Source organism: Podarcis gaigeae, assembly GCF_964106915.1.
Source record: "Podarcis gaigeae genome assembly, chromosome: 12".
Taxonomy (NCBI): domain Eukaryota; kingdom Metazoa; phylum Chordata; class Lepidosauria; order Squamata; family Lacertidae; genus Podarcis; species Podarcis gaigeae.
Window position 1 is genome coordinate 35,137,959 of NC_139688.1, and position 16,238 is coordinate 35,154,196.

Here is a 16,238-nt window from a genome sequence, read left to right on the forward strand (position 1 = left end):
GATAATAAATAGTTGTATTTTTCACACTAAGCTACACAGATGGGAATTCGTATTCCATGTATGTCATGTATTTCAGGGTTTTATGTCATGCTCTTCAATAAGTTTCCAAGGTGGGGTATAAATGCACAGTATACTTTAACTAGTCTGAAGGAACAGTTTTTAAAATGTATTTTAACTGAATGCCAGTGTACTAAGTCGACTGATACTAGAACTGCTGAGCAAATGAGGTAATACATAGACAACATATCCATGTTTTAGTTCAGATGACAAAACATTTGGTAACTTCTGAGTACCTAATTGAAGTGGATCATGAAGAGTTCCCTGTAAGCAACAACAGGGAATGCAAAAAAGAGAGCATTTTACTGATTACTGATTAATAGTTTAATGTTGTTTAAGACTACAACCCTGAACACAGAAGATATGAAGAGTAAAACAAGAAAGAGGTTCTACACACAGAACTCTATCTCTGTGTGCACACACACTAAGTTCTATGGTCTATCTGTGATCTATATATAGGTGCATGCTGAATCTTTAAAAAAATATATAATCATTTTTATTAAAGATTTATTAGTTTACAAAAATATATGCATTGTTTTTTTCTACAGATCAGTTTCATTTGTTGTGAGACATTAGTGTTGCATGCAGTATAAGGATGGAAGTAAAGAGGGGTGGAGGGTGGGGCTGCTTCTATTCTTCTACTTATTGTATGTGTGGGGTTTTGGGTCAGTCACTTGTGTAGGTTCTCTTTCAATTCACTTGTTATCTTTCCTTAGTGGTGAGAGAGGTTGAGGGGTGGCCTAGGGTGTGGTTGGTTGGCTGTAATGATACTTGTTTATGTGTGTGAGACTGTGAGGGAGTGGATTTTTGGATCAGGTTAGCTATATCGATTCATATGCTGTCAGCGGATTCTTGTTGTTGTCTTGTTGGGCTATGTTGGTGATGAAGGGGAACCATACTGGAGTGAAAGTGTCTTCCTCCATTTGTCCCCATGTCAGTTTCAGTTTATTGGTTAGCTTTTCTAGTAAGGCTGTTTCCCATACAATTTGATACTATTGGTCCATGTTTACTCCTAACAGTTCTCTCCAGTGTCTGGTTAGGAAGCTTCTGGATGCTGAGAGTAGGTGGGTTATGAGCTCTTTATAATGTAAGTGGGCATTATTAATGGAAGATGTTCAGTAGGGCCAGTTCTGGGGTGACTTCTAATACCCGCCAGTTCTTTTTTTTTTAATCTTCCACTACAGTCTGAACAATCTATACTATTGCTGTCCCAGCTGCGTCTTGGCTGTGAAAAGCTCACATTATTAAATTTGTGGGGGGGGGGGTTTAAAGACAAAATACCGGTAGTCTGTCCTTGCCTCGTGTAGCATTTTATATGCACATCACAAAGTACTAGTCAAATTCATGGCACAGCAATACACCTTTCTATCATCTCATTATCCTTAAGTACAGTTTTAAAAGACTGAATGTGAATTCAACATTCACATTGGTTGAAACTTACTGAGAAGCAATTTTAATGAACTTTTTCACTAGCTGTACACGTTTACAGAGCTGGTTGCAAAGGAGTATTTCTGTAGCAACCCAGAGTTGAACTTCATTGCATCTTTGAAGCAGAAGACTAAGATTCACAGTGTTTTCCCCATTGCCCTTTCTGCTGAAGGTGAAGTATATCAGCTCTTGCTGGAAGACAGTTAAAAGAGTAATTAGGCTTTTAAAAAATGCAAATGAGAATTTAACCATTCTGAAAAGTGTAACTGTTGATACTTGGCCAGACAACTCCTTTTAATAATTTATGAACGAACCTCAAGCAGTTCAGAAAGAGTCCAGAATTTCAAGTAATCTTGTGAGATTTTCAGCAATTATCCTCCTGGACATAGTTATTAAAAAATGCAAGAACGGTTTGTTTCCAACTTGGCATCCACTAATTGCTGCTATAGGTTTCAGTCTGAGAACTAATGACAGCCTGATGAACTCTGTCCTTTTTAGTTCCTCCAAGTCTCAAGTAATTTAGATTTTTTAAATTAATTTGGGTGGCAGTAAAAATTAGCTCCATTAAGCAATGAGAGACACTTTGCATTTTACTTATGCACATGAATTTTGGTTCAAAGGTTAACCCATTTGTATCCTGCCCTTGTATTGGTCACAGAAAGTTGCATACTATGAGATGACCAGAAGAAGGCATTACATGAGCAAACATTTGGTTGAAAACAGCCCAAACTGGAGAAGTGAGCACTGAATACAGCAAGCATTTCCATCCACTGCACCTTACCTCATGAACCAAGTTGAAGAGACTCCAGTCAAAATTTGTTAATTCCAAAGCAAGGTCCCACGTGTTAATTCCCAGAATTCTCACTGACCTTTGCTGGGCTTCCTCATTTTCAGCAAAAGGGTTCTAAATCAATAACAGATTGAAATAGTTCCTGAACAAGCATATATAATTGAAATCTTGACCATAAAGCAATGTTTTTTCAGTACCTTGTCTAAACTGTTTGCCTTGAAAGAATTATGGGCTCTAAGACTGAATTAGCTTTCAATACTAAGGAGATCAATGCATTCTTATTGCATTAGGCAACTCTACCGCTCTTAAGAATCAATTACACACACACACACACACACACACACACACACACACACAACCAAAAAACATCACAGAAAACCATAAGCCCAGTTCAGGCATAAAGCTTGTGCAGAAAATACAAGCACAGGTAATTGACATCAGGCCACACATATTGTGCCCTCTCTGTTTCCCCATGTTGAAAAAGGAACATCTGAAGGGGACTTCTACTCATGCTCACCTGAATGCTCATGGAAACCTCAGTGTGATCAGACACAGTGTTTCCAATCATGCAGGGGTTATATATGCACTGAAGTGAAAGCAGGTAAATAGTCATCTTCAAATGTTTCTACTCTAGCCAGAAAGGTTGGAAGCTGAAAGGGTAGAAAGAGTGCTTATGCGGGCAATGGGGACAGATCCGGTACACAGGACCCTATGCCCCATGCTCCCACTAATATTTATGACTCAGACATAATGCCTGAGGAAGGGGGGAGATGGAGTATGCATTTAAAGACAAATTGATCAATTTCGCACTTTCTGAAATATGATAATTGAAACAACTATCCTCTGAAATTGCACTTATATATATAATTTGACTGATTGATTGATTGATAATAATTTGCAATTTTGAACTCTGTCAGCCACACAATGTTTACAAAGATGCAAATATACTGGGAAAGTGTGCATAAAAACAAATATATTAGTGAAAATAACATGCAAAAATGCATTGTATTAGGAGAAATTGCTTGCAGAAATGTGTGTATTAGTCAAAACTGTAGTTTGAAAGTATTTATTAGGAGAAATTCACACTAATATGTTGTTTTACTATGTTTTTATATATGCTGTAAGCTAGATGCACAAGATATAAATAATGAAATTGTTGTTGTTGTTATTGTTATTGCTGATGCTGTTATTATTGTGACTGTTGTTATTATTATTATGCTAATAATAAATAAGAATTTTCATGAGGAATAAAAAAAATAAATCCCAAATTTATGCAAAATGTGAAGAGCTGAATTTAAGAATGGAAAAATTAGAAACCGAGAGAAGAAAAATGGATAGATCCTGTCATTCCTAATAATGCCTGAACACAGCTATACTGAAACCAGCATCTCAAATGTGTTTGGCCTATGAACTGAATTTCTACACCAGCAAGGTTTGTGTTCCAAGTAAAATGTTTTATTATGTTCAACAGAAAACAAATGCATTATATTTTATAGTACGAGTGACAAACATGGTTCCATTCAGAATCCATGAGAAAAGACTTCATTAAAAAAAAAATCTACGATGAAAAATGATTGATTCTAGACGCACTGGACATGAAGACATTTTTTTAAAAAATAAAATGAAACAGCTGTCCCTTAAAGGTGAGATTGGCTGCTACTTGTGCACATTTAGATTGCTTCTGTTTTTCCAAAGCGAGTAAAACCAAAGCTGTTATCTATTAGTTCTTAAGTTGATATGACACCAAACTCCTAGCAGGTATACACAGCATATGAGGGATATTTTCTTCTAAGACAAAGGCTTGTATTCAACACCAAATGCCTTCTCCCTCAATGAGAAATGCCAGTTTCCATTTGGCTGAATTACCCGTCTTAAGATGCATGTAGTGCAGGTGTCACTTAAAACAAAATTCACAGTATAGATAAAACATATCTCTATAAAGCTTTGGTAAAAATAATTAATCTCATTTTCTAATAATGTTTTCTTGGCTGTAAAAAGATTACTGTGACGCGAAGTCCACAGGATTTAACTGTGCAATTTAAACGCTTTTTACAGCCATACAAAGAAAACACATTAGATGAAGCCAACACATTAGACAGAGCCTCATTTGGCTGTTTACTACCTTCTCAAGACTCTCAGCTGATGTAGACTCAAGGCTTGAACACCAGCTGTTTTTTCTCTCTCCCTTCCAAGGCTTTATTCTAGTCCAATGAAGAGTTCTAGGGAACTCAAAAGCTTGCATATTATTTTGGAACACTTTGGTTGGCCCAATAAAGGTACCTAGCATGGTTTTTAGTACACCCTTACAACTCACAGCTACTTTGGGTATGGAGGGAAACCAGAAGATTTTGGAACCCTGCACGCACAACCTTACCAGAGTATCTGTCAGATTCTTCCGAAATACGAACATACGAGCCGACGATTCAAGGGATTTGGAGATTGCCAGGTCATTTGGTTGTAATTCATGCTTTTCTTTAGTATAGAAGAAAAACAGAAATATTGACATATATTGCAGAACAAAATGCATTATTACAGTCAAAATTCACTGTATCTATCATGAGTAAGTACATACCGTATTTTTCGCCCCATAGGGTGCACCTAGTTTGGGGGGAAATAAAGGGGGAAAAAATATTTTTCCCCCAGGCGCGGGACTGGGGCGGGGGAAGCTAGAGCTTCCCCCGACCCCAGCCCCCAGAACAGGCTGCTCTCCGCAAGCCGTGGGAGGGCTCCCGCGGCTTGCGCAGAGCTACCCGAAGCCCGGGCGCGAATGCTCAGTGCGCCCTGGCTTCGGGATAAGAGGCAGCTCTGCAGAGCTGAGCAGTCGCGCCCGAGCTTCAGGGTGCAGGCAGCTCTCCGCAAGCTATGGGAGCCCGGCGGGAACTCCGCACCAACCCCTCTCGCTCTCCAGGCTTCAGCGAAAGCCTGCATTCGCCCCATAGGACGCACACACATTTCCCCTTCATTTTTGGAGGGGAAATGTGCGTCCTATAGGGCGAAAAATACGGTATATGCTTCTTATAGTTTCTGAAACCACTAAGAGTAGTTTCTCCAGGAATTTATCTATCAGCCCAATCTCATTCACTTACTACTACTCCCCTACTGGCAGATGATAACTAAATCTCCCATTGCTCCTGTTGCTTTCAGGTCCGTCTCCTGTCTTAACATCCCTGAACTGAATGGGTGTAATAGGTCTTGACCTACTGCTGTGAGGCTTACGAAGCAAAAGTGCCTCATTAATATGGGCAGAAAAAAGTAAATAGCGAACATGTTAAAACAGAGCAGTCTATATGTGTCGGGCACACACATGTACACCTTTGAATCTACACTGTGTAATAAATCTACTCAGTTGCCTTTTGATAAACCCCATCACATTTTTGGTTTAACCGTTTTCTATGCATTTTCCTCGTATAATATTATGATGTAACAAAATTGAGCGTATTTCCAGGGACTCTAAAATCCTACTGTATAATACCAAAGCCAGGCTTGTCAAAAATATCAGCAGCAGTAGTCTAATTCCCCCCCCCCAAAGGGGCAGGTAATTAGGCTGTGGTTTTTGTTTTTTTAAAGAATTTAAGAATTAAATATGAAAACTTATTTCTCACAATGATGTGTGGACTCTAGACACTCACATTGTCTTACGAAACATACATTTTCCCAGAAGTCATATTTTTCAGTTTCCTCCCCCTTCTTTCCTCCATGTACAAATACACTTCAGCTAGACCAAAGGGGAAATATCTCTTTCACAGCCACTTCCCTTTTTACAGCTACCTCTCAGGTTATCTTAAATTATGAACTGGGAGATTTATCTCTTAATGGCAAACCTTATAACATGTTTCTGAACACGAGAACACTCCTTTGCAATCCAGACCCGATGTGGAAATACATTATCCAACAGTACCAAAGAATTAGCAGTTACCATGGAAACTCCTCTCTGCTAAGTAGCTCCTTATTGTAACTATGGTCATCCAGCTGTGGACCCATAGGGGAACAGCCCTATCCTTGCACTAGAAAGTGCCAGCCCTCTCTTTATAGATAAGATACAGAAAATGAAGGAGAATAAAACTGGGTCTACTGATAGCTGAAAATAATTTACCCCCAGAGAATGAAAGAGCCACCAGAGCCAAGTCTTCCTGCGAATGCTGGAGCTTTTCTGCTACAATTTTCAAGATCTCTTGAGCTGAAGTGGATACTTTAGTTTTTACGCTGACATAAGAATGTTCTGTTATATACACACGACAAAAAACTGTGAAAAGAGAGAAAATAATTCAATCAACAGACAGAAGCAGATTTCACTGAAGGGTGCAACATCTCCAAATTGCTGGGATGCTTTGGCTAACATCTGGTTTGACAGCCATTCCTCGACAGCTGAAGCCACAGCTGCTGCCACATGGACCTACAGGCACATTTCCTCTTCCTAGAAAAATGCAAGGACAAAAAAACCCCCTAATACTGCTTCCAGACCAAAACCAAGTCACAATTTGAATGTGTAAAATGCTAAACTGGTAATAAAGATGACCCCTGGATGGTTACGTCCAGTCAAAGATGACTATGGGGTGCGGCGCTTATCTCACTTTTCAGGCTGAGGGAGTTGGCATTTGTCCACAACATTCCAGATCATGTGGCCAGGACAACTAAACTACTTCTGGTGCAACGGGACACCGTGACGAGTGCCAGAGCACATGGAAATGCCCTTTACCTTCCCACCCATTTATCCACTTGCACTGGCGTGCTTTCAAACTGCTAGGTTGGCAGGAGCTGTGACAGATGAACAGGTGCTCACCTTCCTGTTGCGCAGATTAAGACCACAGCACCACCATTCTGGTTTCCATCACTGGTTTCCGTCACGGTGTCCCGTTGCACCAGAAGCGGTTTAGTCATGCTGGCCACATGACCCAGAAAGCTGTCTGCGGACAAATGCCGGATCTCTTGGCCTGAAGCGAGATGAGCGCCACAACCCTATAGTGGTCTTTGACTGGACTTAACTGTCCAGAGGTCCTTTGCTTTTTTTTTTTACTGGCAATAAAGCTGACCAGCACAGTATTTAGTTCTTCATGCAAAGGACACCCTTCTTCAGAGAGGATAGCTATGCTGGGGAAACATTACCCATTAGCATTCTCCCCTTAACTGGAAGATTTTATTTTCATAAATCAGCTTGGGCGGGGGGAGAGATTTTTTGGGGGGAGGGAGCTAGAAAAGTACTCTAGCCAGTGAATGAATTCATAGCAATGACTGGCATTTAGGAAAGCAGATCTGGCCCATTAGACAAAGAGGAAAGTAGAGTGAATACCCATTATTTATCTTGGTTTGTTTTTAAGCAACTTAAGTTGGTATTAAGTTGCCGGAGATGTGATTGGTGCACTATAGAAAACCATTCAGATATCCAGAATCTTAGTGTAGCTGTGACTGGGGAGCAGTGCATCAAATCAAAAACAAAAGATAGTAGCAAAGACTAAAGTTCCTGATCTTTCTAACTCAGGTCAAAAACAGTTTTTAAAAATGCTGTTGATGCCAATGCAGATACCACCCATCATTATCAAACTGCAGTAGGCAGGAGCACAGATGAGAGAGTGTGGGTTACCACAGTCCTGAAAAGTGTTGTTATACTCATTTTACTGACAGGAGTGGGATGGATATATATATGAAAATGCTGAAGTGTAGTCTAGTATTGTTAAGCTACCCAGCAAGGTATGAAGTGCAAGGGGGAGGGGTTATGATGCTTATTGTAGCAGCAGTGCAATTGATTAAGGGTTGTGGGGAGATGAAATTAGCCAGACAAAATACTGAGGTTTTCAGCAGTAAGCCAAAAGCAGTCATCTGGGCGCCAGATCCACCACTAGATGGAGAGCAGGTCTACCAATTGACAACCAATGAAGGAATGCAACTTTTTCAACTTTCCTGCTGATGCCCATGCTGATTAGAGTTGTCCTATCAGCCCCAGGCAACATTGTTAATGGTCAGGAATGATGGGACATTTGGAGGGCCACAGGTTACCCAATCAATCACGTTAAAGGCCAAACATATAATTTGGCAACTCAGGTTTCATCTTTAGCAGAGTTAATATTAAACTCTTAAGGCATTTCACCTGAAAGGTTGAAATCTAGATACATGAAATGATCCCGATATTCAATTTATTTTTCAAACTATTATATATTTCCACCTCCATCATGTGATTTTTTTTTAATCCTTATTACGGACGCTGGGAGAAAATTTAATGTAGCAGTTGACACTTTACATTTTCATAGGAACAGAGCCATATTTGACAAAAGACTAAACACTATTTTCAGTGCATTGGATGCTTCTCAACTCATAGCTCTATGGTCTTTTGAGTGGTTTTACCTTTGTCACTGAAAAAGGTTCTTTATTTCCAACATATATGCAAAAATATAGTATAATGACATCCTCCTTGTTTCCTTTGCTCCACATCCGTTATGCTTACCTTCCTCTGTTTCATTCACAGTCCCTCTATTCTGGAGCCAGTTCTCCTTGAGACTGAACTGATGTAAAATGGCTTTATGCTATGAGGGAGGGAGATGGAGGAAAAGAATAATGAACAAAATGCAATTACTGAAACACTGAAAATAAATCTGACTGCAAATGGTTGGGCGGTTTAAAAAAAGAAAGAAAAAGGAACAAGAAATCCACCCACCCTGTTTGGGCTAAATAAACTGGGAGCTATCATTTTGGACAAGTGGAGGTAGTACAAATTTGAAAGAATTCTGAGAATAACTGCAAGAAGATTTTGTAATAAATTTCAGCACAATCTTATTTTCTGCTTTCTGTGCTTCCACTGTCATATTTTGAAGAGTATTGTACCCCTAAGCTGTAATATAGTGAACTCGACCACAACACATTTCCACAGCAACACAGTCTGGCCTAAATTTTTGGAGAACATTTCCCCCCCCCCCTCTCTCTCTCTGTATGTGTGTGTGTCTGTCTCCCACACACACTACACAACACCCTCTATTCCAACAGAGCCCCCTGACATTTGCAATCAGTATCTCAGATTTGCTTGCTGAAATCTGCTCCGTTTCAGAGCTGTCTAACTTGAAGCAGACAAGGACATGCTGACTGGCTTTTGCTGAATTCTGGCATCTCAGAGCAGACTAGTTAAACACTAATAATGCCAGAGCGACTTTAGCTTAGCTTGCATGACTAGAAGCAGAGGTGAACTGTCAAGAAAAAATGCTTTTAGCAATGCTACCTGTACAGGACAGCGTATTTAATGGCCATTTGCCATTATTGATTGAAAGAACTAGACAGTTTAAAAAAAGAAAGGTACACACCAGTAACCAATTATATGCATTACCTTTCTGTGAGGTGAATATTCATCTACAGTGCTGAAACAAAAAGACAATACATTAGTCTCGCTATTCAAAAACTAACTGTTGATATATTCCAGATCTTTACCGTTAACAAGAGCAAAGAGAAGAGGGCATTAAAAGCTATGCCCAAGGAACAAGTGTAGCATTACCTGGAAATAAGTCCTACTGAATTCAATATGACCTGTGCAGATATAAGCTAGCAGTTTACTGAGAAGTCATGATGCTCCAACTGACCTCAACTGTATGTAATGCAGAAATGCTTGCCATTAACTAGCACCTTGTTTCATATGACAAGAAATAATTTTACAAGATTTAAGTGCTTATTTTCCTATGGAATTTTTTACAAAACTGCAGATCTTAACATTGCACACCTAAAAGCCAAATGGATCAGCAAAATGTGCTAACCAGCAATGTAGGAATTTAAATTTTATTTAAAATCTATACATAGCGCATCTTCAGCCAGTAAATTCTTTGGCAATACTTAACATCCAGTCTTTCGACAATTATATAAATTTAATGACTGTGCATCATATAACATAGTGTATGTCTTAATGTGGGAGTCAAATGTATTTAGCTCACACTCATGTAAGAAAAAAACACACAGTTATTTGTGCTTAAATCTCCAACTTAGGCCCACAGTTTTGTCAGCTGCTTTAGGATATGGTGTAACCACAGTCAAAAAATTGAAAGGAATGTAGGATGTCTGAAAAAGGAAGAAGGCTGCAATGTGCAAAAGTTTCAGAACCACTAGCACAACTAACAGGAAAATACAGAAGTAACTAGGAATACACAGTCAACCATTGTTGAGCAATTACTTGCTTTAAACTGTGAAATAATTTCATTCACTCGTCATGTATTTTGAAAAATACAGGAAATCAGGTGTGACCACAACAGACTTAAAAAATGGTAAGGATTGGCACCACCATATAGAGAAATCAATAATGGCTGCTTACCCAGCCACAGGGTGGCTGGCAGTTGCGGCCCATCAGCCAGGCCTCTCAGTTCCGGGGAGGCAGGGAGCACTCCCTCATGGTCTGGTCATTGGGGAATTCTCCTGGCCAGCTGCTTAGGATGGTGGGATAGCCCACCATCCATTAAATTCAGATGGCCCAATCCTGGGCAAGCTGGGGGGGGCACAGTGTTTGGGGGCAGACTGGAACGGAAAAGTCTTCACTCTGGTCCGCTGCCAGCTGTGCCTGAGTTTGGGACAACAGTCGGCCAAAGAGCACAGTGCGTGGGTTTGCGACGGGTTCTGTTGTTTAAATTCTTAAATACAATTCACTCCCTACTGCAAATATTGAAGACATATTAATGTAACAACTAGCTACAAATCTTCTGTTTACAATGTAAGTCATAGTAGAAGGATGAATTAGTGTGACGGAATCAGAATTACTCTATTTCTGCTAACGCTGTATTTGTCAAACCTGTCGTATCAAATTATTCCTTTGTAGTTGCCTGAACAAATATTAAACACATGGAATGACACTTACGCTGCTTCTGGCCTCACTTCACTCAAGTAACAAAAGCATAAATTGTCAACTGGAAACTAATTATAACTCTGCAAAAGGCCTTAAAAAGCAAAGCAACAACTTACTGACGACGATGCATTCCCAGCAATTTTTGAAATTCTTTCAGGTCTTTCTCAAGCACAGGGTATTCGTAGACATCATCTAACACATTCCTGTATATTGTCTTGAAAGTAAGGAGTGGTTGAGAGAGAGAGAAACACACACAGAGAATCAATCAATCAAACTGATCTGATGGCTAAAGTACAAAACATCATACCACCCCTTTCAGGAAATCAGTTGTTAGCTTGTTAAAGCAAAACTGCACCAATGCTTTCAAGCTAAAATCTCTCAGTGCATAATTTGTTTAAAACACATCCACCAGTCAACGATAGCTGATGCCTTAAGAGGCAGTCTCCGTACCCTTCCTAAGAAACGGTGTTAAAAGTGTCAACTCTCATTAGCCAGTGCAAACATTCTAAAGTGACACTTCAGGATGTTACTTAAAGCCTGCCATAAGCTCCCAAGCATCTCTCTCCTCGGCGTAATACTAGATTCATCACAGCTCTCCCGCCCAACAATCGAAAGTACAACAGCAATACTAACAAATAGTAGACTGTACTTATACTGTCTTGAATGCAGTAATGAATTTCAAATCTCAGGATCAGATCTCTTTGTATTTATAAGCCTTTAATAAAACAAAACAACAATAGAAACATAGGAAGCTGCCTTGTGCTGGGTCAGACTATTGAACCATCCAAGTTGGTATTGTGTATATAGATTTGCGGTGGTTCTCCAGGATTCTCACCAGCTCTGCCTGGAGATCCAGGGTACTGAACCTTGGATCTTCTGTGTGCAAAGAAGATGACCTGCCACAAAGCTACAGTCCTTCCCCATGTTAGGTTTAGCTCCTGAGCTTGTTTTAGCATAAAGTTCTGGGCAGCTCCAGCTCAGCAGGAGTCTTGGTCACTCTCTCTCACTCTCCCTTACTACAGTATGCATACAGATGGTTCTTTTTCAAAAGAAAGATTCTTTCCCCACGTAGCCTTGTCTTAACTCCTTTAATAATGTATTTCCAAACAGATCCCCCAACAATAGGATGATCAGTTTTATCTGAATGGTGGTGCACTTGTCATAAATGCCACTGATGCTTCAATAATGCTGGCACACTTACAAAACTTATAAAAGATCACAAAAATAGACACCTCATGCATTCTGATCAAATAAGCTGCAGATCTTAGTCATGATAGATTCTCTTTAATATCAACTCTCCAACAGAGAGAATTGTGCTAGAGTCAAATGGTAGTCATGAGGCAGAGTGATTATTATGATCTTAGAAAAGTAGTGGTGAACCTTAGTGGCAAATATGCCACAAATCAAGTCCAGAGTTTGAGATAGTAGCAATCAAGTGAAGTGCACACTTCAGTATTGTATAGCTTCACCCCAGTGCCTTGGTAGGTTTATCTTTCTAGGCTTCTCCATTACGCAGCAAGGCGACATGGGGTAGGCAGACAGAAGTTGGGGACTGACTAGGTAAATTCATCTTAAATCCCACAATGCATGCCATGCCACACATGCAAAAGGTCCACCATCCATGTTCAGAGAGAGAGAGCAATGCCCTTAAATTATTAGTATTTGTAAAGTTGTATTTGCATTTAATAAGTTCATTTCCCATCTGTTTCTCAATTTACAAGTGTTTATCAATGACATTATCATATAGTGTTGAAACGCAGCTGTGTGGACATACCTTGAGAAATTGCTTAAGATGCTCATCTTCATGTAACCAGTCTTTGTAAAGTGAAGTCCACTGAGACACCAAGTGCAATACTTTTCGTTTTCTGCAAGAAACATCTATAATTTCTTCCTTCCCTTGATGGTTTTTAGCACAATAAGTATTCCAAGTTAAGGAACCCACAACCAAGGAAACATTAAATCTCAGATTTAAGAAATGAAGAAGGTTCATTTGGTCCTCCTCCACGACTCATATTTAAAAGCTAATGTAAAGTGGGTTAGGGAAAATTAAATTAATGCACCAGTGAAGGATATTGCCTTAGGAGAGCTTGACACAAATCATCTGTTGTCATGAAGACTGTATATGTGAGAAGGAAGTCATCTAGAAGAGTCTCTGCAAAGCAAGTTGAAATATATATATATATATATATTTAAATCACACTACAACTAAAATGTTGGGTAGGCATAATGTCATAGCTAATACTCCAAACATGACAGGAATAAAGTGGCAATAAGTATGGAAGATTACTCAGTATCAAAAACACTGTGTTCCCAGGCTCATCCCAAATCACTGAACTGGATCACTGATTAGTTTGCTAAAGACTCATAAACCAGAAGGGTTCTGGGTTAGAATTGTGGTCCATCAGTGGGGGAAGATGTCTCATTTTAGTTTCTTACACCTCCATCCCTGTACCAGGGAATATGTATGCCCAGGGATTAGAAATAATCACAATTATACAATGCTATAACCCAAATAAAACACCCCAAAGTTGAATTGTTTGACATATTCAGTCTGTGGCTCTTAGTTCTGTAGCTTGGAATACCAAAATGTAGACACTAAAAGGACAAATAAGTCGCAACTTGTGTCTTTAAAAGGAAATGAAATTTATTATAGGAACATTTGTAGTATCCAACATATACTGTATAAAGTAACTATGTACACAGACTGCATGAATAAAAATATATTTCTCGTTGGAAGATCACCAACCAGGGCTCAGAGCCAGGGCTCAGTCACCAAATCCCTACCAAATGCACTTCAGACGTTGGTGGGAAAAGGACAGAAAGGCCTTTCTTACAACATATTAAAACCTGAGTGAAATCCTATAGGAGATAGTAACTTGGTACCCAGCTGTTAGGGCTTTATCAATATACTGTGAAGGACACAGAAATATTAAAGTTTGCTTTCTAATGACAGTGGCTTTTATTTGATCCCAAACTGGAAAAATAACTGAACTTGTCCTTTAGTATCCTCAACATTTCTGTGATTTCCCAGTGCAGGTATTTGAATTTAACTACTTAAAAGTCAGGCTATTCATCAGTTGAAATTTCTAATGTCTGACAGCCCTAAGACAAAGGATTTAATAGGTTTGTGACTGATATGTGATTTACTGCTGTGAAGCAGGTACCTGGGTATGGCCAATGAATAATCAAAATGAAATCGAATGCAATTCTCAAATGCTGGTGCAATTAATACCTGAAGTATGGAAACATCTTCTACATATAATGCTAAACATTAAAAATCATCTAGCATTGTCTTTTTACCAGCTGAAATATTTTTAAAAAGAGATAATAGGCAAAATATCCAAAGCTTCTATTATTCTGGCAGCCTCTTGAATCCCACTGATTTCAAAGCAGAGTTTTCTAGTTTAAAGAATCAAAAGCCAATCATGCTTTAGATAGAAAGAGCTCCATGTTAGAAGTATGAAACTCCATGGGTCCAATTTCTGCATCATTTGCACATTCCCATTTTCACTGAACTCTACATGCATGCGTGAAATTGACTGGATAATAAGACCTCGGGAGGTTTAACGTTCAGGATTTCCTAATCATCATTCTAAAAGACAATGAATGGGAGCGACTCTCAAGAGGTAACAAGAATGCTGATTGTAAATGCTCTCACGGAAAGGCAGGGAGAGGCATCTCCAGTGGTCCGTACTGCAGTGATAGCATGGTCATCTCAACCTATCCCATTTGTGGAGGCCCAGTTTATCTCCCAATGTTCCCCAGTGCCCACCAAATCCAACCCTCACCAACTGGCATCATTGTCTCATCCACTCAGTGAGACTACACAGCTGTGCCATTCTAGTTGGCACTGCATGTGGAACCAGCAGCATCCCTGAGAAAGCCATCTTTCAATCTACAACCCAGAGGCCTATATTTTGCTTCCAGAATATCACAACTACATTTCCCAGTGTCATTGGTGCCAACCTGCACCATAACCGGTGTCTTTTCCCCAACACATATCAACCAGGCTATCTAGCTGAGAGGCGACACCCACAACTTTCTCACCAAGCAGGCAAATCCTGCGGTCTGCAGACCCATCACATACCCAGCTTCCTGTGTCTCTAAAGACGTAATCGCTCACTACCAGCTTTTCTTAACCTTCTGGAGGAGTAGCCTTGGCATGAGAGGATAACTACCCATCACACAAGGAATGAGTCCCTTCTTAAAAATCACTTCCTGCTTCTCTCAGAGTGATGACCTCCTTCCCCAAGACACTCGTTCTCCATGACAGCAGGGAAGCTATAATCCTGGAACTGGGACACACCAAAATACAGTATCCCCAAAGGCAGCATGCACTACCCTCTCTGCTTCTCCAGGTCAACCACCTTGGCCTCAAGGGAAAATCCTGTTCCCTGAGGGCCAGGAGCTCATTTACTAATCTCTCAATTGATGCAAAACAATTAAAAGCAAACTATATTTGGATTTAGTAAATTATTTTATACTATTCAATGAAAAGATTCCAGTATACTATGAAGTTATCTCACTACTGTATAGTCTGCACTCTTTTGTCCCTATATAAATGGTTAGTTTTGCCATTGTGGCCAAATCCCACATTTTATCTAAGTAATATTTAAAGGATAATTAATTCAGAAACTTGTAATTATTTGCATAGATAGATAGGATATCCTAATATCTTTTATCCTATAAGCTTAATTTTTGTCCCCCAGTTTTGAGCCAGTTTTAAGTTGTGTAGTTTTTTGTTTATGGAGCCTATTGTCTTCACAAATTTAACAAATACACTCTTTCAATGTAAAACACTGAACACAACTTGTAAGCTAAAGGGCATTATCCATTCTCTTCTCTACTCTTTGAAGGGCAACATGAATAGAGATTTTCACAATTTGTTTCTTTGTATACTTGTTTAAGGAATCAACTACCTCATTCCCTGCAATACCACCCCCATAGTTCATTCTTAAAATACAATGGTTGAGAGAGCCATTGAATTCGGAAACAGATTTACAGATCAGGCTCAGTTTATAACTGTGTAGATAATGCAAGCATTTCTACAAGATTTAGATCACACAGGTGTTTATTCGCAAAATACAATTGTAAAGAGCAACTTCACACTTGTGCATTCCATTAAAGCCACAAAAACGACAGCTACGGATGAAAATAAAATTT

The 16,238-nt window shown here is 39.4% G+C and overlaps 1 protein-coding gene across 3 annotated transcripts in view; it reads right to left on the reverse strand.

Moving 5' to 3' along the window:
• The window catches only part of RAPGEF5 (Rap guanine nucleotide exchange factor 5), a 134,097-nt gene that overhangs the window by 23,492 nt on the left and 94,367 nt on the right, over positions 1 to 16,238 (reverse strand). For all 3 annotated transcript variants that reach the window (XR_014556737.1, XM_083705266.1, XM_083705267.1), the window contains exons 12-20: positions 13,149 to 13,227; positions 12,850 to 12,994; positions 11,192 to 11,289; positions 9,582 to 9,612; positions 8,712 to 8,790; positions 6,369 to 6,518; positions 4,650 to 4,747; positions 2,267 to 2,389; positions 1,499 to 1,677 (exon numbers count right to left, since the gene is read on the reverse strand). Coding sequence is in view for 2 of the 3 variants with exons in the window: in XM_083705266.1 (XP_083561392.1) it covers positions 1,499 to 1,677; positions 2,267 to 2,389; positions 4,650 to 4,747; positions 6,369 to 6,518; positions 8,712 to 8,790; positions 9,582 to 9,612; positions 11,192 to 11,289; positions 12,850 to 12,994; positions 13,149 to 13,227 (982 nt within the window). In the remaining variant the exon portion in view is untranslated. The remainder of the gene's footprint in view (positions 1 to 1,498; positions 1,678 to 2,266; positions 2,390 to 4,649; positions 4,748 to 6,368; positions 6,519 to 8,711; positions 8,791 to 9,581; positions 9,613 to 11,191; positions 11,290 to 12,849; positions 12,995 to 13,148; positions 13,228 to 16,238) is intronic.